This window comes from Mauremys mutica, chromosome 3 (assembly GCF_020497125.1).
Source record: "Mauremys mutica isolate MM-2020 ecotype Southern chromosome 3, ASM2049712v1, whole genome shotgun sequence".
Lineage (NCBI taxonomy): Eukaryota > Metazoa > Chordata > Testudines > Geoemydidae > Mauremys > Mauremys mutica.
This window is the reverse complement of record NC_059074.1, coordinates 81,072,230-81,097,278: the sequence shown is the minus strand read 5'-3', so window position 1 is coordinate 81,097,278 and position 25,049 is coordinate 81,072,230. Positions and strand designations below refer to the sequence as shown.

Sequence of the window (25,049 nt, the reverse complement as noted above, 5' to 3'; positions counted from 1 at the left end):
GTGCACAGAATTTTTAAATTTTTTTGGTGCAGAATTCTCCGAGGAGTACAGAGGGTAACAGTGTTGTGTTAGTACAAGGATCAGCAACCTCTGGCACATGGCCTGCCAGGGTAAGCACCCTGGCGGGCCGGGCCGGTTTGTTTACCTGCTGTGTCCGCAGGTTCAGCCAATCGCGGCTCCCACTGGCTGTGGTTCGCTGTCCCAAGCCAATGGGGGCGGCGGGAACTGGTGCAGGCCGAGGGATGTGGCCAACCTGCGGACGCGGCAGGTAAACAAACCGGGTCGCATGCCAAAGGTTGCTGATCCCTGTGTTAGTATAATCATAGGACAAATAAAGAAAGGAATCACTTGTGGAATTTTCCCCAAAGAGTAATGTCATCGTTTGGGTATAAAAAATAAAAGCTAAACTAAATCTTAAATTTATGGTAACTTTTTAAAAAATTACATATATAATTTATGTAGAAAAAAACATAGATTTAAATTTTCCAAAAGTGACTAGCGTATTGCAGGTTTTTGGATCACCAATTTGAGACTTCTTAAAATGCCCTTACTCCTATAGTGCAGGTGCTCAGTGTGTCCAAAAGTCAGGCCCTTTTGAGGGTTCTTAAGTTTAGCATCCAAAAATTGAGGCCTCCAAAATCTCTAATCTCTCTTGGAAAATTAGGGCCTTAATCTAAATGTTGAAAGATGCAGAAAATTAGAAAGTTTATCTTCTTATATGATGATGCACCTGTAAGACTCTCACTTTGCTTTCTGTACATCAACATTCAGAATATATATTACTAACACTATACACCTCTGTGTTCAAATGGTGAAACTGATGTTCATTAAAAATAACCATGTAGGTTCTATTAAACCTGATTGGTGTTTTCCCCCCTTCCTGTCCCACAAAAAGCAGTATTTTAGGCCCTAATCCTGTAATACTTGGGTATGTGTTTAACGTCACTCATGAGAAGAAGTGTTTGCAGAATTGGAGCATTAGTTGATACTGGCAAAAAGTTCAGCTTGACTTCCTACTTTTAAAGCTGAGTGAATTATAAAACTTGAAATGTCTGAACTAGATTCACACCCTGGCTTGCCATGCAGTAACTTGTCATGTAGACAAGCCACTACTTAAATAATTTTCCTTGGCGTCATTCATACTGATAGGACAACTACAGTCAAACATACTTACTCTTAAATAATTGGAAACTTTAATTACTGAGTGACTGTAAAGGTTAATAGCGAAACGAAGAGTCACAATTCCAGTTGAACACTGCTCTTGTGGCTGTCTTAATTGTATCTTCAGATTGCTGAGCAAGGCAATGAAGAGGATGCTAAATGCTGGTTATTTGGTTTGGTTTCCCATATGAAAAGAGTATAGGATTTATATGTACCTTCTAGCAGTGAGTATAACTCCTGATAATCATCTGACTTTTTCTTTCACTGTGACTGCACTGCCTTGGCCATCATTCTCCTGGCCATAGAATATTGGCTTGCTCATTTTGAAGCCAGGAATTACTGGGGTGGTTACTTGAGTGGTGCTTTTTACTTTCCAGCTCTTCCGTTCCACAGAGCCTTCATCTTGATGTGGATCATCTGCTAATTTCAAAACAAACAAAGTTTGCTTTTGTGTTTGTTAAAGAAATCTCTCTCTCTTAAATTCAGGTACATGATTACCATGGGTGTAATATATGTGACCCGTATTGCTGGTTGGAAGACCCTGATAGTGAACAAACAAAGGTAACTTTTTATCTATAAAATTGGATGTTTTGACACTCCTCTCTTTGTAGGCCTGCAAAATATTGGTAACTTTGTAAAGCAGGAAGCTGATGTCAGCAGTAACAATACTCTTTGATATCAATGAAACAATGGTATTAAGCACCACATCTTGTGACCTTGTTAATGTAGAGATAAAGATATTAAACAATTTAGATAGTTCACATCTTATTTATAGTGCAGCCCCCATCGGAGTGCTGGGGGCGCGGCAGTAGTAATAACAAAATAATGCTTTCTGCTTTCAGCACCCCCACTATAAAACTTGTTCCAGCACTCTTGCCCCACATCGACAGATGATTCCTGAATATTAAAGGTTACCGAACTCAGTTTTCTGTTTCAAAATGTTCTAACACCTAAAATTACTGTAGCCAAAAGAGAGGAAGAAGGTTCTCTTTTCTTTAGTTTGTGTATTTGACAGCACTTTGTGTAAAGTTTCTTTGTTTTCCCCCCTTTGTAACCAAGATAGCCCTTGATCTTGGGATTACTCTTGTGAATAAGGTTATACTCTTGTGTATAAGTGTTTTCAGGATTGGTCCAAAAGTAGTCAGGTTATCGTATTAGAGTAGGTCTCTCATGCAGCACCAGGAGCAAGAAAACTGTTTGATTAAAAATAAGAAATAGTCATAGGAACTCGGGGAGGATGGGACAGAAGTAGTGTCTGAAATGGCTATTAACTTTTTTTCTTTTAAGGTGACTGTTGTCACAGTTCAGGGCAGCTGCACCATTATTCCCCCCCTCTGTGGTCCAACAAGGGCACATGCTCTTAGGCTTCCGGCTCCCCAGCTGTCACCTGTCTTGGGTGAAGACGTCTCTTTCCCATATGACCAGGATTTTTCCAGACTATGCAATTCCCTGCCTCACTGAATTCCCCAGCAAGTCAAACTGCCTCAGCAGGCCCGCTTTGCTTTTCTTCTTAGAGGCTGTAAACAGCGTAATTGCCCATAGGCTTAAGTTACAACACAGCTTTTCCTAAGTAAGCACACTTATTCTTAAGATAAAAGCGTTACCGAGAAAATATTTTAAAATAATAAAAAAATCTACAGGCATGCTAATAAGCTTACCAGATCACCCAAACTTTATATAAGGGCTTTGGCAGATGTACTATCCTTTAAACAGCACCAGGGATTTTTTTGTGCGGTCACAAGTTCACAGTAGCTGTTAGCTCAGAACAAGTACACCCATGAATCTGTGAATTTTTTTTAATAGTTTGGGTCTTTTATCCTTAGAAACCATGAATAGGTAATCTGTCAGACAATGTGTTTTCCTCAAGATGTAGCTTTAATAGGTTGGGCCCAGAAGTGAGGAATTTGCATTCCCGCCTCCCAGGTATTTCTCTAGGTATCCCACTAAAATTTGTTTATCCCCAAAGTTCCTTCTTCTGTGTCCCATGGTTTTAAAATAGCCCTTTGAAGCTCATAATGCTTCCCAGCTTTTGCATTAGTCATGTCTGCCTCCTAGAGATGTTACGTACAGTCCCCACAATAATACATAAATATTTGCATTTTTAATATGAACTCCTAAAATGCTTAATTTTTTGTGTCTTTAACTAGCTGCTCTTCAAATTCTTTCATGGCCTGCCTTTTTATACTTTTACTTGAATTAAGTTAAGCCTTACCAAATTAAATTAAACCTTATTGAATTAACAGCAATTTTTTTTTCAAGTACATCAGAAGCAGGAAACCTGCCACATAGTCAGTGGGCCACTGTCCTGTATTGGTGCTAAAGGAGCACTCAAGGAAGAAAAGCCATTGCGGAGAAACTAAGTGAATTCTTTGCCTCAGTCTTCACTGCCTTCACTGCAGAGGATATGGGGGAGATCTGCACACCCAATACATTCTTTTTAGGTGGTAGATCTGAAGAACTGTCCCAGGTGTCAAGAGAGGAAGATTTTGAACGAATTGATAAATTAAACAGTAATAAATCACCAGACAGTATTCACCTAAGAGTTCTGAAGGAACTCAGACATTAAATTTCAGAACTACTAATTGTGGTATATAAGCTATTGCTTAAATCAGCCTCTCTACAAGATGACTGGATGGTAGCTAATATAACACCTATTTTTAATTTAGGGTCTGGAGGCAATCCTGGCAATTACAGGCCAGTAAGCCTAACTTCAGTACCAGGCAAATTGTTTGTTTGAAACTATATTAAAGAACAAAATTATCAGAGACATAGATGAAAATGATATATTGGGAAAGAGACAACACTGTTTTTGTAAAGGGAAATCATGTTTCATCAGTATTTTAGAATTCTTTAAGGGAGTCAACAAAAACGTGGACCAGGGTGATCCAGTGGATATAGGATACTTGAACTTTCAAAAAACTTTGACAAGGTCCCTCACCAAAGGCTCTTAAATAAAGTAAGCTGTCATGGGATAAGAGGGAAGGTCCTCTCATGGGTCACTAAGTGCTTAAAAGATAGGAAACAAAGGGTAGGAATAAATGGTTGGCTTTCACCGTTGAGAGGGGTAAATAGGGTGCTTCCCCAACCATCTGTACTGAGAGCTGTGGTGTTCAATATATTCATAAATGATCTGGAAAAGTGGATGAACAGTATGGTGGAAAAATTTACAGATATTAAATTATTCAATATAGGTAGGGCCAAAGCTGACTGTGAAGAATTACAGAGGGGTCTCACAACTGGGTAACTGGGCAACAACAAAGCAGGTGAATTCAGTGTTTAGTGCACCGTAATGCATGTTGGGAAAAAATAATCCCAACTATACATCCAAAATGATGGGGTCTAAATTAGCTGTTACCATGAAAAAGATCTGTGGTCATTGTAGATAGTTCTCTGAATGCACCCGCTCAGGTGCAGCGGCAGTCAAAAAAGCTAACAATGTTAGGAACCATTAAGAAAGGGATAGGAAATAGGGACAGAAAAAGTCAAATTGTCACTACGTAAATCCATGGTATGCCAACACCTTGAATACTCATGCAGTCTGATCACCTCATCTCAAAAAGGACATATTAGAATTGGAAAAGCTACAGTAAAGGACAACAAAAATGATTAAGTGTATGGAGCAGTTTCCATACAAGGAGAGATTAAAAAGACTGGAACTGTTCATCTTAAAAAAGAGATGGGTAAGGGGGGTTAAGATAGAAGTCTATAAAATCATGAATGGTATGGATGAAATGAAGGAAGTGTTATTTACCCCTTCACATAACACAATATCTAGTGGTCATATGATGAAATCAGTAGGTAGCAGGTATAAACAAACACTTTTTCACACATTTTGGAAGTGTTGGCAGAGTATGTTGTGAAGGCCAAAAGTATAACTTGGTTCAGAAAAGAATTAGATATACGCGGATGATAGGTCCCTCAATGGCTATTAGCCAAGATGGTCAGGGATGCAACCTCATGCTGTGGGCGTCCCCAAACCTCCAATTGCCAGAAGCTGGGACTGGATGGTAGGGAGTGGATCACTCAAAATTGCCTTGTTCTCTTCATTCCCTCTGAAGCATCTGGCACTGGCTACTGTCAGGGAGAGGATAATGGGCTAGATGGCCCCAGTATGGCCATTCTTGTGTTCAATACAGTTTGTCCAGGATGTTTCAGGAAATTGCCGTGTCTGTCACAAATATAATTGTAGGGTTGCACCATTTAAAGCACTGGTGTGTACTGTCAAATAGAAAATGGAGATCAGCGCCTTGATTTAAAAGTTAATAGATCCTGGAGGGTAGCAGCTCGCTAGTGAGATTATGTCTAGTATATTATATATGTATTCACAAAAAAATTAATAAAGCAGAAGGTGGTTGAAGAATAATGGCTGGAAATGTACTAGAAGCATCAGTAGCAATTGTTAACTTATAGAAATAACTATGACTAAAAAAGACACAATCAGTGTATTATGCTCCTACCACAAATGTTTTAGGGCCTAAGCCAACATCCAGTAAAGTCCACCTTAGTCTTTAAATTGACTCCATTGGGCTTTGGATAAGGCCCCGATGAAATATATCATCACTGGAGTTAGTAATGCTGAGCGTTTAAAATGCAAGAGGGCTTGGAGAATTCTGATAGATTTATTAAATAAAATGGATATGGTAGAGTGTTCCATTTCACTATCGGATGCTGTAGGAACTATATTACTTGCTTTGAGTAGCAGCATGACATCTTCCTCCCCCGCCACCCCCACCCCCCCAAAAAAAATTCTGTCTACACTGCAATTGCAGTGACCCAAGGCTCAGGGTCCCAGGACCCTGCAAGGCTGGAGGATCCGAGCTTGACTTAAGTCGGCACCCAGGGTCTGAGCCCTATTGCTTTGCAGTGTAGACACAGCCTCGCTTGACTCAGGTCCTGGGAGTCAGCTGGACTTCCTTAGTCTCTCTATCCCAACAATCTGCAATCACTCTGTTGTAAATGGAAGCCACCCCACCCAAAGGGCAGCAGCTCAGGTCAGCATTAAACCATTAACTTCTGATCACTGATCTGCAAGCACACCGTTGGGAGAGCCTCCTGGATTTGCAATGGAGAGCAAACCGATCAAGCCTTTTGCAAAGCGAGTTGCTTCCTGGTAACATGCAGTAAAGTTTTCTGCACAGTGCACCACAGTCCTAGGGCCATAGTGGCCACATTTCAGGATGGGGGGAGGGTGGCTAGGAAATCGAAAATATGGTTACTTTGACTTGGATCTCACACTGCAGTGTGTACACCAGAGCCCTAGGTTTAAGCACAGATGAGAATAGTCTTTTTATGTAGGGTTAAGATGCAGTGTAGACGCTCAGGCCTAGATTTAAATAATAAATAATAATTGGAGATATACCAATCTCCTAGAACTGGAAGGGACCTTGAAGGGTCATTGAGTCCAGCCCCCTGCCTTCACTAGCAGGACCAATTTTTGCCCCAGATCCCTAAGTGGCCTCCTCAAGGATTGAACTCACAAGCCTGGGTTTAGTAGGCCAATGCTCAAACCACTGAGCTATCCCTCCCCCCTACCTAACATTGGTCAGCCGACTTGACTCCCACTAACCCTGGGCTTACATTGCAGAGTAGACATACCCTGGGAAGAGCTGAAATGTTGGCCCTCAGTGCTAAGCTGCTGCTGCAGAGCCTCTTGTAGTTGTCTACCTACTTTCCTCTCTGGCCTCTTGCTCCGCAGCAGAGGGAAAAGGACATGGGTCTGCTTTCTCTCTCCTGCGGGGAGCAGGGAATTTTATACTCCTGTCTTCTTCCTCATCAAAAGGGGTAGGGCGGAAGAGGAGGGACAGCCACACTTCCAGCAGCAGAACAAATAAGCAGGGACTGAGGGTGTAAGAAGTTTGGACTACCCAGGGTGCTTCAGGGAGTAACGGGCTGGCTTCAGTGCAGCCCTAAGGTCTCCCGCATTGAGACCTGTGCCCATCCCTCCCCTTCGCCCAAAGGCTTTTCATTTCTTTGTGGGCCCAGCATGCTTCTCAACACTCCCAGTCCCCCAGGTATCTTGGGGAGGAAGGGTATAAAATTTTATTTGCTGACCCCATAGATCTTTTATGTCTTCTGTCTTTGCTTTGAAGGAGCAGCCTGTGTCATTTGTCTCCATAGAGTCAGTGTTGCCTGCAGCTGATGCTGCCTCTCCTGCTTTTGCTGGAGTGAGCAACCCCAGTTGGGGGGCAGCATAGTGTCCTTCCTAGAAACAGGAAGGAAAGAGGGAATCTTGAGTTGAGGGTAAGGTGGGGCAAGAACCTAACGTTAACTTTAAACAAACAAGATCAAAATTAGTCTCTTATCCAAATGGACCCTCTGTTATTTAAGTAGGTGCTAATGCAGGGGTAGGCAACCTATGGCATGCAGGCCAAAGACGGCACATGAGCTGATTTTCAGTGGCACTCTCGCTGTCTGGGTCCTGGCCACCGGTCTGGGGAACTCTGCATTTTAATTTAATTTTAAATTAAGCTTCCTAAACATTTCAAAAACCTTATTTACTTTACATGCAACAATAGTTTAGTTATATATTATAGACTTGTAGAAAGAGACCATCTAAAAACATTAAAATGTATTACTGGCACGCAGAACCTTAAATTAGAGTGAATAAATGAAGACTTGGCACACCACTTCTGAAAGGTTGCCGAGCCCTGTGCTAATGTGTATATATAGGTGACCTCTAAAAATAGTTGGGTTTTTTTGTTTGTTTTTAAACAATCGTACTTACCCCCTCCGTACCTCATTCTCCAATCCTGTTGTGCCTTTGTATGTTATTTAGAAATGCTACCACGTGTAGCTAGACTGATCTGAATCCTAGAATACCTTCTCTTTTTTTCTATATGATTTTCAAATTATCCTTGAGTCAGGCATGCTTATCCTTACTGAGGGGAGGCACCTAACATTTCATCCAACCAACTCCATGGATAATCTTCTCTGTCTTCTTTTTACACTGTTATGTACCCATTAAAAAGATACTGCGTTTGAACTCTCCACCGTGGTGCTATCAGGCTATTATTGCTAATGCAGATTGGCTGCAAAATACTGAGGTCAAATTATGTGAAGAGCCTACTTTAAATTCACAAGAGTAAAGAAATTCCAAGCTAAAATTGAAAACTCTGATATTCTCTCCCACCAGTGCGATCAAAACAGTCACCATTAAAATGCGGTCATGATTAAAATATTGACATCTACATCAGATATTGAATTACGTTCTTGTGAACACAGACATAGCTGTGGTTGAATTTAGCAAAACCGTAATGACGTGCTAAGGTGATCCTGAGTGCTTATATATCAATTCATAACATGCATGAAACTTTTACCCAATGACTTTTTGGATCAGGGAGATTATACTAAATGACTCGCCCTTTATCTGGGCAGTTGATCCTTTTCTGAGGTTCCTTTGTAACGCAGCTGCATGAAGAGGGTTGATGCCCAGGCTGTCCCATTGTGGCCATTTCATCCTAGAGGAGGAGCTCTGAACAGGGGGTGGGGGTGGACTGTCGATGGTGTTTCCAGGAAGGAACAAGGAACAGTATCCTCTGAGCATTGAGAGGCAATTCCGAGGCTGCTGCTGCTTGGTGATGAGGCAATGGTGCCGTATCTGAGGTTTGCAAGAGGGACTTGCCTGTGAGCAATTCGTGACCATCTCTGTTCAAGGAACCAGGACTCATGTACACTTCATAAGTAAACATATTATAGTAGTAATACGTTAAGCCCATGTCACTGATTTCACCTCTGACACGAAATTGATCAGCAAGGGCTGACATCTGCTACTGCTTGGCAAAGGGGCAAAAGTAATCATGCATCTGCTATAGCAATACTGTGATTTTTAGACCAATACCCTTAGGAAATAAGGTGAATACTAAGCTTATCCTAGTGGGTGTTATCTTTGAAGGTGAATTGCAAGAGGTTTCTCCTGTTGGTTGGCTGTCTTTAAAGACCTAGCTTCAGCATTAGTGCTGAATGCCCCAGGGCATATGAGCAGATGTTATACCAATAAAAACTAGCAGAATCTTATTAAGAGGGATAAGGCAAAGATGCCACATTTATTGTAAATAACATAATAAAACAAAAGATAACAGTAAACAACGTTGTTTTACTACTTATTTCTATGACTACTTATTCCTTACACACACACACATACATACATATATTCATTCACACATTCATTCAGGTTCTGTATAGATGTTATAGTTACCAGCCTAGACGTTGCTCATGCCAAGTTACTGGCCAGGTATCTTGGTCATGAAGATGGAGCTGAGTCTGTGTCAGATGCACCTGATGCTCCTGGAGGCTGGCAGCAGAACCATAGACTCAAAGTCCTTAGTTTTCAGAGTCCAGTTTTATAGGAATTTATTCCTATGTCAGTTCATGAGAGTTGCTTCATTCTGCTGTTGCTAAATCAATCAGCAGGTGGCTGGCTCCATGTTATCAGATGTTTGTTTTTAATGCCTTTGAGGTGTGGTGGGATGGATTCCAGTTTGCCCTCCGGGGGTCATCTGGTTGATCCCACTTGACACCTTCTTCGGCCAACACTGAATTCTTCAGGCTGGTAACTCCCTAACCAATCATTCATTATTTAAACTAGGCACTCATTCACATACATTCTCTATCTTAATTACATCTGTTTCACTGTCTCTTTACCTTTTGGGGTGTTACCAATTTATGTGAGACTCCCTGTCTTTTAACAATTAAAAATAAAGTGAGATGAAAACTTACAGAGGGTGGGGGGTCTCTATCTATATACTATAACAGCTACTGTTTTGGCTTACTTAGAGTTAATTAATGTTTAACAAGTTTTATACAAAGTATTTCTTTGAGCAGACTTCACACAGACACAGCTGGTGGCTTGCAGGTTAGAGGCTAAATCTTGGGAATCACATTTACTTCTAATGTAAACCTTTAGTTATAAAGTATCAATTAACAATAAATCCTTTCTAACAAATTATTTTTCATATAAACCATGTCTAATATAAACCTTCTTTAATATCCCTACACAGGCATGTAACTTTGATTTATTTTCTCACTACGTTGTTGCAAACTGCAGCCTTATCGATCACTTCTTGCTATGGAATGCCTCAATATTTACTCTGCTAGTAATATAACTACCACAAAATGGGACAGAAGAATATCCTGTCCAAGGAAGGAAGGTCCTTCCCTCTCTAGCCCCCCATATTTAGATAGTGCATGCAGGACATGAAATAACCGTAATAAAGGAAACCATATAGAATTGCTGAATAGTGGGGCCAGGGAGAAATAGTACTTACTCCTTTAAAAACGACGAGTCTGGTGGCACCATAAAGAGTAACAGATTTATTTGGGCATAAGCTTTTGTGGCTAAAAAAACCCACTTCTTCAGATGCATGGAGTGAAAATTGCAGATATAGGCATAAATAATATATGCCTGTATCTGCAGTTTTCACTGTTACTCTTTCTGGTGCCACTGGACTCCTCATTGTTTTTGTGGATACAGACTAACATGGCTACCCCTCTGATACTTATTCCTTTGTTATACTCCATTTCCCAGTCCATTTATATAGAAGCTGTGACAACAGCAATAAAGCATGTGCTGGAACAAGTAATTGAATTGAGATTTGTGATTAGACTTTGCAGCTTTGGAAAAACAAATTAATTTACACACTTCCGATAATCCCTTCAAGTCTACATTTTAGGCAACAAAAATGATTAGGGGGCTGGAGCACATGACTTATGAGGAGAGGCTGAGGGTGTGATGGGTTGGATCACAGAAACCCTCTTGGGAGCTGCCACCTAATGTGCCAAGACTACTTCTACCCCTGCTTTCCCTGCCAGCGTGGGACCCCAGCTGAGCCAGACAACCCCGTCTGCTCCAACAAGACCCAGGGTCTGAATTACTTGCCCCAAAGCTGCAGGTTTACCTGAAAGCAGCTCACGGAAGTGTGCTTGTCTTTAACACTCAGATGCCCAACTCCCAATGGAGTCTAAACCCAATTAAATCTGTTTTACCCTGTATAAAGCTTATAGAGGTTAAACTCATAAATTGTTTGCCCTCTATAACACTGGTAGAAAGATATGCACAGTTGTTTGCTCCCCCAGGTATTAATACATACTCCAAGTTAATTAATAATTAAAAAGTGATTTTATTAAATACAGAAAGTAGGATTTAAGTGATTCCAAGTAATAACAGACAGAACAAACTAAGTCACCAAGCAAAATAAAATAAAATGTGCAAATCTATGTCTAATCAAACTGAATACAGATAAGATCCTCACCAGTTCCAGAATGCTCCCTTTTACAGACTAATTTCCTTTTAGCCTGGGTCCAGCAATCACTCACACCCCTTGCAGTCACTGCCCTTTGTTCCAATTTCTTCCAAGTATCCTGGGGGGGGGGTGGAGATGCTCTCTCTTTAGCCAGCTGCAGCCAACATGGAGGGGTCTCCCAGGGGTTTAAATAAAGTTTCTCTTGTGGGTGGAGACCTCCTCCTCACTCCTATGCAAAGTCCAGCTCCAAGATGGAGTTTAGGAGTCAGCTGGGCAAGTCACGTGTCCATGCATGACTCAGTTTTTTCAGGCAGCATCCATTGTTTACATGCTACTTTGAACATCCTCAAGTAGACTTCTTATGTGGATTGGAACATTCCAAGATCCATTGTCCTTTAAGTGTTTCTTGATTAGGTACTTAATTTCAACATTCCTTTCTCCAGGAACTGACCAAATGCTCTACTAAGGTTATTTAGAAATCAAGCCAGTACACAGCCAACATTCATAACTTCGAATACAAAAATGATACATGCATACAAATAGGATTAATACATGGCATATGTAGCATAAAACACATTCTAAGCATATTTCCAAAAGCCTTATGGGAGGTACCATCACAGGGGGCATGAGAAGCTTTAGGGAGAAAAAACCTCACTGTGCACACATTTTACCCCACAGCAACAAATAACTGGCAAAGCTGATTCCTCCAGACCAGGGGTCCCCAATGCAGTGCTCATGGGCGCCATGGCACCCACCGGGGCATCTATGTGCGCCCGCCTACTGGCCGCTGGACAAGCGGCCGCCGAAATGCCGTCGAGAAGCGGCAACGCCAGGAAGCATGCCGCCGAGAAGCAGCGTCATCAAGAAGCGCTGCTGCCGAAATGCCGCTGATTTTTGGCGGTGATGCCTCTTGATGATGCCGCTTCTTGGCGGCATTTCAGCGGCTGCTTGTCAGGCGACCAGGCTCCTCGGCGGCTAGTTGTCCGGCGCTCGCCACGTGAAAAGGTGGGGGACCGCTGCTCCAGACATACCAGGTCTTCAGATGGCGCGGTGTGTGTTTGATGGATTTCTGCTAAGCTTGCATAGTATTATACAAAGTCTTTGCCAACTGTACTTTAATCCGTTTTCTACAACATGATGTGTGCAATTAATTGTAAGCATGCAGCACAATCACAGTTTTGCTTTTGCTCTTATTAGAATGGATCATGGTTTTTTTTCTGTTGCATGAATGAGCCAAACTCAAGTGAAAAACACAGAAGTCGAAATTGATTCAAGTGAAGTGCCTCTGCTGCTTTTATCAGTATATGTAGTTGTGTGGCGGGAGGGATAGTGAGCGTGAACTACTACAGACACAAAGAAGGAGAGCGCAATCAAATAAATTTGAGAACCACTGGTCTGATCTGACAGTGAGCTGAACAGGTAATGTATAAGTATTACTCTGTTTGACGCGCACGCTATAGAACATAAGAAAAGTCCTAAAGTGAACCTGTGTGTGATATACCAGTACAATTCAGGATAGCAAATGGAATAAGTGTGTGGCTATTTATAATAATTTGCACACTTACATTGTCCCTTTTGATCTGAGAATCTTAGTGTTTTGCAGACATTAATGTAATTAAATGAGTAGCCAGTGTGTTTGCTATCTACATTCTCATGATGGCGTAATTGAAATAATCAATTTGTTTTCCCTGAATTTATTTTTTTTGTTGGGCATTTATAGCTCCTAAATTAATACTCTTGGCTAGATTTGGTTAGTGCCTGTACTAGCAGACCAGGGGCTTATGTGAGTTCCTCTCGCATATTCAAGGTTTGAATGGTACTTTTTACTCCATTGCACAAGAGGTAAATGAGTACTCAAGGTACAAGGCAATGGACCGCTAGGATCCATTTTGTTTGTATCGCACCTTGCTTTCTGAAGAATTGTAAAGAATTTTAGACTATGTAAGCTATAAAGGGCTCCTTTCATCTGCTGCTGAAAAGAACTCAACTCTGGGATAAAATACAGCACCTACTTAACAGCTCCCGGACACCCTACATAACAATTTTAGGATGTGAAATAGAAGAATATCTTTTCTAATTGAAATTGCAGAAGGAACTTGGGAAGGCAAAAGATAATTGAGTGGGATTTGGCCTTGAGACCGGGGTTGACATTACTACCTTTTTGTGACACTGAAATTTTAATGTCCACAAGTGATCAGGAACTTGATTATATGTCTCTCAAGAACAGAGACCCAGCTCAGAAAATACCTTTATGCACCATTTGAGTCCTCTTCACATGTGTGAATCTCACCTGCTGTCATGAGGATTTGGTTCAGTGCATTCTGAGAAGGAAGAAGTTACAAAACCAATTCCTGTTTGTACCCTGGGCTTTCCTGGGTTTACTGTCCAGACCAATTCTATATCGCTTGTGAGATGTGATGGATTGACACAGCTCAAAGTGTTATGCATGTCTGCCAGTCATACATTGCCGTATAAATACTAACCTTATTGGGGTGAAATACACTTTATTTTTCCTTATGAATGTTCCAGTTTTAGTAGTTGTAGAGTACTGGAGGCGCGCTGTACAGCAGCTCTATATGCTTCTTGTGATGCAAGTGAAGCGAACACTATTTAGATACACACTATAATCTGATTTTTACCCAAGCCTCTTGGACAAATATGAGAAGCTTTCTTAAATGCTTCTTTTTGGGGGATGGGAGGAAATCTAGTTTTTGGTGGTTGTAATTTTAATTACACAAGTGTGCATCTGAGAGTCTAGATTGAGATCTACTATTTTATCTTGAATACTTTATTTTCTATCACTTTAGCATGATATTATGGAGGTAGGCATTGAGACTCTTCATGGGTGACTCTACACATCAAATACATAGAGCAATTCTCTCTATACGACTTGTGTCAGAAGATAGATAGTATTTCTTGTAGGACGTATAGGTATGTTTGACTCAGCATGTGCATTATTTTTTACCTTCAGGCTTTTGTGGAGGCCCAGAATAAGCTTACGGTGCCCTTTCTTGAGCAGTGTCCTGTCAGAGGATTATTCAAAGAACGAATGACTGAGCTCTATGACTATCCCAAATACAGTTGCCACTTCAAGAAAGGAAAAAGGTATGTAAAGAAGCTGCTGGGTGCTTTTTAGATCATAAAGCTGAATTCTAAGCCCTGGTTAGAAGTAATACCTAGGATTACTAAACTGGAAAGGTCAGGGGGACTGGAGGAAATTTTGCTATTTTTACTTTGTGCAATTGACAGGACTTTATGTAGTCATTTTCATTATCTTTCTATGGATATTCTTTTGCTCAAAAGACCCTTAAATATCAGCAGAGGAGCAGAAAGTCATACTGTTTAACAAGGATTTAAAAAAAGAAAATGAGAATAAAAGGGTACTCGTTTAAAAATTTTAGTTACTGACAATTTGCCAATTTAAATTGCAGCTTTTGTTCCTTTTAACTAGGCGAGGGTAGAAAGGGGGATGCTGATTTTTGGGCTTTCCTCAACTGCAGAGATGGAGTTGCAGCTTGGGTTACCTTGTCCTATGACATCACTACAGAGACATGCAGCAGTTCTCCAGCAAAAAGAGCAAAGAGGGGATGTGATAGCCATGTTTGTAATGTCTCTTTGTGCCATGTGGACATTTATTAATTGTAAAAATCATAAAGAGCCCTTTCTGTCTTTCAGTTGAGCCTTTTTTCAGTCAACCAATAGGTTTTGATGCTTTCCCACAACTATCCACAGGTGCAAGGAATTCCCCTATTCCCCCCTCCATGCTGCTTCACAGAGATTGGGAAAAGAGGACTACTCAGAAAGTGGTTTTGCTACACAAAGCCAGGGGAGAGGAGCTGTAGCTCTTCCAATAGCATCCCTATCTGAAATATGTATTCACTATCCGTTAATAATGATCAACCTCATGTGAGAGACTAACTTCAAAAAATTGTGCTTTTACTACTTTTAATTGTATCTATCCAGATCTAGAGATTACATGATATAAAAAAGGCTTTCTCATGTACATCTTACTCATTTGAAATAAGGCCTATAAACTTCTTATGGTTATAATATTTAGAAATTCATAAATCATATTTCAACTATAAGATAAGAAATAGCAGCTGCAACTAATCATCTCTGAAACAGCAGCTATTACCAGGGCCAGCTCTACCGTTTTTGCCCCCCAAGCCAAAAAAAAAAAAGCTGCTTGGACTGCCAAAGCGTGTTTAAAAAAAAAAAAAGTCTGGACTGTGCTGCCCCAAGATTGGCTGGAATGCCGCCCCTTAGCATGTGCCGCCCCAGGCATGTGCTTCCTCCTCTGGTGCCTGGAACTGGCCCTGGCAATTACAAATACTCTTTAAAAAGCTGAGGGAGCACAAAAAGTGTTCTGGGAAACAGTGGTCCAGTCACACTAATTTAGTAAACTAGGAAGTGAAAATACCTGGCAACACAGAAGTGAAACTAACTTTAAAAAAAACAAAAAAAAATATTTTGCGCTGATAATCAAGATGGCGCATTTTAGACAGTTGACAAGAAGGTGTGAGGACACTTAATATTAATATGAAACTAGATACCATTAACTTTGGGTTTGAATAGAGACGGAGTGGTTGGGTCATTACACACATTGAATCTGTTTCCCCATGTTAAGTATCCTCACACTTTCTTGTCATGGGGAAATAGATTCAATGTGTGTAATGACCCAACCACTCCGTCTCTATTCAAACCCAAGTTAATGGTATCTAGTTTCATATTAATATTAAGTGTCCTCACACCTTCTTGTCAACTGTCTAAAATGCGCCATCTTGATTATCAGCGCAAAAGATTTTTTTTCTCCTGCTGATAATAGCTCATCTTAATTAATTAGCCACTTATAGTTGGTATGGCTACTTCCACTTTTTCATGTTCTCTGTAGGTATATATATCTTCTTACTATATGTTCCATTCTATGCATCTGATGAAGTGGGCTGTAGCCCACGAAAACTTATGCTCAAATAAATTTGTTAGTCTCTAAAGTGCCACAAGTACTCCTGTTCTTTTTGCCGATACAGACTAACACGGCTGCTCTGAAACCTATCTCCTGACACTTATTGCTGTGCTAGACCTTAGCAAGGAAATGCAGGGAAACAGTTTCAAATGCAGTTTTTTATTTAAAACTTACTTATCAGCCACCAGATACAGTACTCAGGATGGAAGGAAACTTTGAAATAGTAATATTGAGTGCAAAGGTTTTCTAAGGTACAGTCCTATGAAGCTTCCCAAACTTGCTAAGATTTCAAGATTGTCAAACTGTTCAGTGTCATGTTGTAGTGTGGAAGTTACTTCATCCTCTATTGTATATAGTGTGTGTGTTGGGGTGTTTTTTTTTTTGGTAGAAGGTGCCTTAGATGAATTCCACATCCCTTTATTCCAGAAACATTTGGATATTCTGTTGTAAAGATGATACTACTGTATGGCTTCTGTTTGTCTTTTATGACTTCTTACCAATCTTTCGTACCGCCGCCTCCTCCTTTTTCTTTTTCTTTTTCTAGCTGAGCTAGAAAATAAAAATAGAGTTCCTTTTTTGCTCATTCAGTTTGTGTTTTCCAGGTTTTTTCACTTTTACAATACTGGACTGCAGAACCAGCGAGTATTATATGTGCAAGAATCCTTGGATGCTGATGCCAAAATATTTCTTGATCCAAATAAGCTTTCTGATGATGGCACTGTGGCTTTACGAGGTCAGTGAGGCAGGAGTTTTTTAAAAAAACAGAAATTGGGATTATTTTGAGGCTACAAAACTATAAAAGTTAGGGTTTTTTTTTTGTTTGTTTACATCAAAACATAATGTTCATAAGTATTTTTGTGGGGAAAGCTATGGTGTCTGATAGGGGTTTTGTCTACTCAAAATAAAAAAGCAAAAGATAAAAAGATGAGTGCAAGGAATTCTCATTATTTCAAAGATTTCCTAATGATTATGTGTAAGAATATCTAATATCACTTGGGTAATCTTTCCTCTTTCTCTCAGCACAGGCTTTTGGCTTTCTGGATTGTTTTATAATCTTCATATGCATTTGTGTGATGGACACCTCTAATTCTCAGGTGCCTCAGCACTTTTTCTAGTGTAATTTCTTTCAAATGTCAGTTCAAAGTATTTGTCCAACTTTATGCCAGAAATGGTAATTATTGGGCAAGGCAGAGTGGGAGTTCTCCAGAGTAGTGCTTTGCCTCTCCACTGATTGACTATCCAGTACAGAGTCTAGTTAAAGATGCTGATCTACCTTTTACAAAAGTTTTTGTATATTAATTAAGCTGTACCTGTGGCACTGTCATGTCCGCCTCATGTTACATCCCTGCACAGCCCAGCTACCTTGAACAAGCAAGGAATATCTCTAACTTGAGGCAGAATCCTAGTGAAGACCAGGTAGTATGTAGTTTTCACACGAGTTAGCAGGTTGAGTTAGTGTGTGTGAGGGAGCTTAGGGCTTACCTTAACCTACTAACTCATGTGAAATGTACAAGCTGCCTCTGTAGGCTGAACTGTTTGGCAATAGTGACCATAATGTAATTAAATTTAACATCCTTGTAGGAGTGAAAATATCAAAACCCCCTCCACAGTAACATTTAACTTTTAAAAGGGGGAACTACACATGAATAAGGATGCTAGTTAGAGGGAAATTAAAAAGAGCAGTCACAAAGGTAAAATGTCTGCAGCCAATATGGAGACAACTTAAAAACACTATAACAGGCTCAGACTAAAAGTATACCCCAAATCAAAAAAGACAGTAGAAGGGTCAAAAGAATGCCACTGTGGCTAAACAGTGGAAGATGATAGAGGCAAAAAGGCATCCTTTAAAATATGGAAGTCAAATCCTAATGAGGAAAATAGGAAAGAACATAGACACTGACAAGTAAATTTAAAAAAAAATATTAAGGGAGGCCAAGAAAGCATTTGAGAAGCAACTTGCTAAAGATTTTGAAACAGTAACTGTTTTTTAAAGTACATCAGAAGCAGGAAGCCTGCCAAACAGGAGTGGGACCACTAGATGACAGAGGTGCTAAGGGAGCACTCAAAGACAAGGCCACTGCAGAGAAGCTAAATTAATTCTTTGCATCGGTCTTCACTGTAGAAGATGTGAGGTATATACCCACATTAGAGCTGTTTTTTGGTAGCGACAAAATCTGAAGTACTGTCCAACTTGATGTGTCAATAGAAAAATTTTAGAACAAATTGATCAGTAAACTGTAGTAAGTCACCAGGACCAGATGGTATTCACCCAAGAGTTCTGAAAGAATTAAAGTATAACAGTACAGAACTAGTAACAGTAGTGTATAACCTATCACTGAAATCAGCCTCTGTACCAGATGACTGGAAGGTAGCGAATGTAATGCTGTCTTTTTAAAAGAGGCAATCCTGGCAATTACATGCAGGTGAGCCCAAATTAAGTACTGGGCACCAGTACTTTTGTAAAGGGAAGTCATGCCTCATTGATCCATTAGAATTCCTGGAGGGAGCCAACAAGAATACAACCTTATATCTTTCTTTGACAGTTCAAGCCTTGTGGATAAAAGAGAAGCGGGAGATGTGACATATCTCAAGTTTAGTAAGGCTTTTGATGCTGTCTCACATGACCCTCTCATAAGCAAAGAATGGCAATATAGCTTAGAGAAATCTACTATAAGGTGGGTGCACAACTGGTTAGAAAACTGTACTCGGAGAGAAGTTACAGCTTGACAGTGAACCAATGGTAAGGGCATATTGAGTGAGATCCCACAGTAATCTGTCCTGGGTCTAGTTCTATTCAATATCTTCATACGTATACTCTTTATAACACTATCCAAATAATTTATGAAGATTTGCGGACAATACCAAGCTGGGAGGGGTTGCAGGAGCTTTGGAGGACAGGATTAGAATTCAAAATGATCTTGACAAACTGGAGAAAAGATCTGAAATAAATAGGATCAAATCAATAAGTGCCAATGCGAAGTACTCCACTTAGGAAGGAACAATCAGTTGTATAAGTACACAATGGGAAATGACTGCCTAGGAAAGAGTACTGCAGAAAAGGATCTGGTGGCTATAGTGGATCACTAACCTAAATATGAGTTAACAATGTAATACTGTTCTGGGATGTATTAGCACAAGGCCAATGGGAGTTGCTGGAAGCTGCGGCCAGTACATCCCTCGGCCCGTGCCACTTCCAGCAGCTCCCATGGGCCGGGAGCCGTGATCATCCAGACCTGCAGATGGGGCAGGTAAACACACTGGCCCGGCCCGCCAGGGGCTTTCCCTGCAGAAGCGCCGACCCCTGTTTGAGAAACCCTGTATTAGCAGGAGTATCATAAGCAAGACATGAGAAATAATTCTTCTTCTCTACTCAACACTGAAAAGGCCTCAACTGGAGTACTGTGTTCAGTTCTGGGCACCAGACTTTGGGAAAGATGTGGACAATTTGGAGAAAGTCCAGAGGAGAGCAACAAAAATGATTAAAGGTCTTGCAAACATGACCTACGAGGAAAAAATGGGGTTTGTTTACTCTGGAAAAGACTGAGGGGAGACATAAGAGTGTTCAAATATGTAAAATGTTAGAAATTGGAGGGTGATAAATTGTTTTCCTTATCCACTGAGGACAGGACAAGAAATAATCAGCTTAAATTGGAGCAAGGGAAATTTAGGTTAAAACTTCGTAAGTGTAAGGGTAGTTGAGTACTTGAACAAATTACCCAGGGAGTGTGTGGAATTTCTGTCATGGGAGGTTTTTAAGAACAGATTAGACAAACACTTGCCGGGGATGGTTTTGGTAATACTAAGTCCTGCCTCAGTGCAGGGGACTGGACTAGATGATCTATCGAGGTCCCTTCCAGTCCTACGTTTCTATAATTCTGTGTGGATAACAGTGATCCAGTTGATTTGGTGTACTTGGATTTTCCAAAAGGCTTTGACAAGGTCCCTCTAAGCAAACTGAGGGCATGTCTGCACTGTGATTAAAGGCCGGCAACTGGCCTTTGTCAGCTGACTTGGGCTCCTGGGACTTGGGCTATGGGGCCATTTAATTGCAGTGTAGAGATGCTTGGGCCTGGGCTCTGGAGCCCTTCCCCCTCATGAGGTCCTTGAGACAGAGTTTGAACACTACACTGCAATTAAATAGCCCCATAGCACGAGCACAAGTCAGCTGACATGGGCCAGTTGCAAGTGTTTAATTGCAGTGTAGACATATCCTAAGTAGCCTAAGAGTGAAGGTCCCTTTGTAGATCAATAACTGGTTGCAAGCTAGGAGACAAAGGGTAGGAATAAATAGTCAGTTTTCACAATGGAGAGGGATGAAGAGTGCAGTCCTCCAAGGATCTGTAGTTGGACCTGTACTGTTCACTATATTCATTAATTATCTAGAAAAGGGCATGAACAGTGAAGTGGTGAAGTTTGCAGATGATACAAAATTATTCAAGATAAGTCCAAAGCAGACTGTGAGAAGTAACAGAGGGATCTCACAAAACTAGGTAAGAGGGCAACAATGTCAGATGTAATTCAGCATAGATAAGTGCAAAATAATGCACATGGGGAAAAAATAATCCCAACTATACATATATAATAGATTCTAAATTAGCTGTTATCACCCAAAAAAGTGGTCTTGGAGTTACCATGGATAGTTCTCTGAAAACGTCAGCTAAATGCATCGCAGCGGTCTAAAAGGCTAACAGTATGTTTGGAACTATTAGAAAAGGAATAGGAACTAAGACCAAAAAATTGTAATGCCAATATAGAAATCCATGGAGTACCCATGCCTTGAATAGTGTGTCCAGTTCTGGTTGCCCCATCTCAAAAACTTTACAATGGGAAAAGATACAGCAAAAGGCAAGAAAGATGATCACAGGTAAGGAAAGTTTCCACATGAGGGACTAAAAAGATTAGGACAGTTCAGCTTAGAAAAGAGACAACTAAGGGGGGATATGATACAGGTCTATACAATTGTAAGCGGTGTGGAAAAAGTAAATAACACTTTGTTGTTCACCCTGTTTACCTTTTCATACAATACAAAAACCAGGAGTTACCTGATTAAATTAAGAGGCAGCAGGTTTAATTCAAACGAGAATGTCCTTCTCTCACAAAGCACAACTAACCGGTGGAACTCATTGTCATGACATATGATGGCCAAAAGTATAACTAGTTTCAAAAAAGACCTAGATACATTCATGGAGGATAAGTCCATCAGTGACTATTAGCCAAGATGGTGAATGATCCAAACCATGCTCAGCCTTTGACTAGCAGGGAGTGGAAGACTGATGGATCATTCCATAATTGCCCTGTTCTGTATACTCCCCCGAAGCTCTGTTGGGAGACAGGATACTGCGCAAAGTTGACGATAGTCTGGCTCAGCATGGCAGCTCTTATGTTCTTGCCTCAAGGGAGTTAACACCTTTTTTCCTATTGAAGACATAGCCTCATGAGCTATAAAGGTAGGTAGAGGGGTGGTGCGTGTGTGCACAGGGGTGAAGGAAGGCTTTTTAAAAAAATAAATAAATAAAGCTTAATTTAATGTGTATTTATATTGCTAGGGGAAACACCAGGCCAAATTCAGGCCTGGTGTAATCCATTCTCTTCAGTAGAGTTGAGCTTGTTTATAACCAGACTGAATTTGCCCCTCAATGTCTGGGCCAACATCCATCTAAGGCCCTCCTGAAAGATGTTGCAGAATCTTGTTTTCCTCCCATGATTCAGATAGAACTACATAAATCTCGGGCCTTTTCCAACTAATTCTGTTAGGTCATATAATCCGTCCATCTGATGATGCACAATTTTTCCAGTATATTTCTCTATATTTTCTATTGCTTTGCAGAGTCTAACTTGAAATGACTCTCTCTGGAATGGCAATCACTTTCTTTGAGGATGTTCGTCCTTTAAATTCATTAATTATAAGCCTTCCCCACCCCCCCACCCCCAGTATCCACAGGCAATTGAGGAAAAGGCTCATAGTTCAGATAGTTGTTAGTAGAGTGTCCTCAGCATTTGTCACGTACCAGTCTTTCTTTGTGTAAAAAGGATGGTATGCTAAGCTAAACTCTCAATCAGTGAGCTGTGAACTTCTGGAATCTCCAGGGACTCCAGAAAAGTGAATACCATGTGTTTGGGAACAGTTGATTGTACGAAAGATCCCTTCATATCCCCAGAACGAATTACCAACCAGTGCTGATGAGATCTTCTGGGGGTAAGTGGGTGATCCTGCTAATTATGTTGACCTTTTCTGGTCGTTAGCTAATACTACTTCACCCAGAATACTGAAGTATCTTTTTTTTTTATTGAAACAAGTTCTGTTGGTGAAAGAGACGAGCTTTTGAGCTACACAGAGCTGTGTGGAGGGACTCTAATAAATTATAGATTTATTATAAGGTCAAACTGTGTGAATTTTGAAAGCTGCATTTGGAAAAAAAGTGTTTAAAGATGTGTGTGCCCCTTCCCAATTTAATTACAGACAGGTTTTTAGGAGGGAGCGACTTGAACACTGCAGAGCCCACCAGTAAAGTGCAATGCCTCCTCACTTCAGCCGTGGTTTACTCTAAGCAATGGATTGGAAGTGACAGAAACACTAAATAGTTCCATTGGTGGCAGCTCTGGGAGTAGAAATTAAGAGTCCTGCCTCTCTGTCTTTTGGGATAACCACTAGACAGCACTCCTTCTAGTTACTACATATGTGTATACATAACTTGCGTCACCACTTCATGTTGGAAGATGGTAAGATGCTTCTAACTAAAGATGTGCAATAGATGAGAGATGGCCAGCAACCAAAGATCGCTGGTGCTGCCAGTGCATTTACTACTAGTTGCTGGCGGAGGGAGCCACAACCTACTAAAGTAGTTTAAAACAAAAACAAAAAAAAGTGTGCTCTAAATGTTTGTTCAAAAGTGAAAGTTTTTTTTTTAAATGCTTTTCAACTTTAAACTGGTGCCATGCTTCTGTCTGTCTGTGGCAAGTGGTAGAAAGTTGTGCAGCCAAATAGTGACCCAGGCATTTGTTTGGCTTTATCTATAGGTTATGCATTCAGTGAAGATGGTGAATACTTTGCTTACGGTCTGAGTTCCAGTGGCTCAGACTGGGTAACTATCAAGTTTATGAAAGTGGACGGTCCTGAAGAGCTTCCAGATATGCTGGAAAGGGTTAAATTCAGTTGCATGGCTTGGACCCATGATGGAAAAGGCATGTTCTACAACTGCTATCCAAAACAAGATGGGAAAAGTGATGGTAAGTATGTCTTGAATCAGTGGAGAAAAGTAACCCCTTTTTTTCAAGAGATGGATGTAATAGTGGCTAGAAAATTGTTTTACTTGAGCACTGTTTAACCACATCCATGGCAAGTTGCCCCAGGCAATTTCCTTAGGTAGTTGAGAAATGTGTAGAATATTGATTGACTGCTTGATACTCACTCCCCTCTGAGATTGCTACTTCTACAAGTACTGTACACTGCACTCTCCATTCCTGAAAAGACTTAACGTACATATGCATTCCCTGATCATCGTGGTACAGGTGTGTAAGTCTTTGAATGATCAGGGCCTAAGTCCATATACATTATTTTCCTTTATAAGTATGTTTTTTTTTTCCTGTCTCTCCTTTCTTGTCTTTTTTTGTGTAAACAGTTTACTCATCCTTCTTTCCACGGTGAGATTTTTGAAGATCTTGTACCAAGCACTTTTTGTTAAACATGCTGGGAGCAAGTCTTTCTCTTATTTTTACACATTCAACTGCTCTGGAACTATAATTTGGACAAACTTCCAAATTTGGTACCTGGCCTTGTCCTTTTTGCATTGAAATAATGCTCTAAGTTCAGAAGTTAAAAAATCACATAGCAGTGCTGTAGTGTAAATCTAGAAGTATTTGGTAAGGATTGAATTACTGACTAAACTGCATCTGTCTGTCACTCCTGAACATTTAAAACAAACAAATGGTTAATGAGGAAAAAAAAACAGGAAATGCAGCCTAAATGTTACATGCCCAAAAATTATTGGGCCAATATTCTTTTTTACCTTGATTTGATTAAACAAAATCTGATGGCATAGAGTCCTGTTTTCCTATCTCAAACTTTATCTAGCACTTCATACAAAGCCTGAAAATATCACTTCTTGACTTTCAGCAAGTATTATTATATGAACACTAACTGATAATATCCTAGCGATACCAATGTTATCTTACTTAGTTACTATATATTTACTAAAAGGGATGACTGTAAATGGCATCTCATGTTACATGATGCCAAAACCTATTCAGATATTTTGGACTCCTTGAATAATATTTGCAGTTGCTGATGGCTTCCGGAAAATGGAGCGTGAAACGAGTCCTGAAATTAGCAATATTTGTCATACCTGCTTCTCCCCCAAATACACACCCTTTTTACTTGTGTAGTGAAAATAAAAATGGCTGCTGACCCGTATCAGGCTGCAATCCTTGAATAACTCGTTTCACCACAAGTGTGTGTACAGAGGCAGAGAAGCTTGCAAAAAGTTTATGGTGTTAATAAAAATGGTCTTTGAAAATGAAATAATTCCCTTCTGAATTATACCAGGCACTGAGACCTCCACTAATGTGCATCAGAAGCTGTTTTACCACATCCTTGGGACTGACCAGTCAAAAGATGTTTTATGTGCCGAATTTCCTGATGAGCCAAAATGGATGGGTGGAGCTGAGGTAAATTGCACACTTTGTTTGTC

At 40.4% G+C, this 25,049-nt stretch overlaps 1 protein-coding gene across 1 annotated transcript in view; it reads left to right on the top strand.

Annotated features, from left to right (window-relative positions):
• The window catches only part of LOC123366132 (prolyl endopeptidase), a 167,110-nt gene that overhangs the window by 3,259 nt on the left and 138,802 nt on the right, over positions 1 to 25,049 (top strand). Inside the window, exons 2-6 of the mRNA XM_045009267.1 lie at positions 1,648 to 1,722; positions 14,371 to 14,504; positions 16,965 to 17,095; positions 23,380 to 23,589; positions 24,905 to 25,026. Of these exons, the coding sequence (XP_044865202.1) occupies positions 1,648 to 1,722; positions 14,371 to 14,504; positions 16,965 to 17,095; positions 23,380 to 23,589; positions 24,905 to 25,026 (672 nt within the window). The remainder of the gene's footprint in view (positions 1 to 1,647; positions 1,723 to 14,370; positions 14,505 to 16,964; positions 17,096 to 23,379; positions 23,590 to 24,904; positions 25,027 to 25,049) is intronic.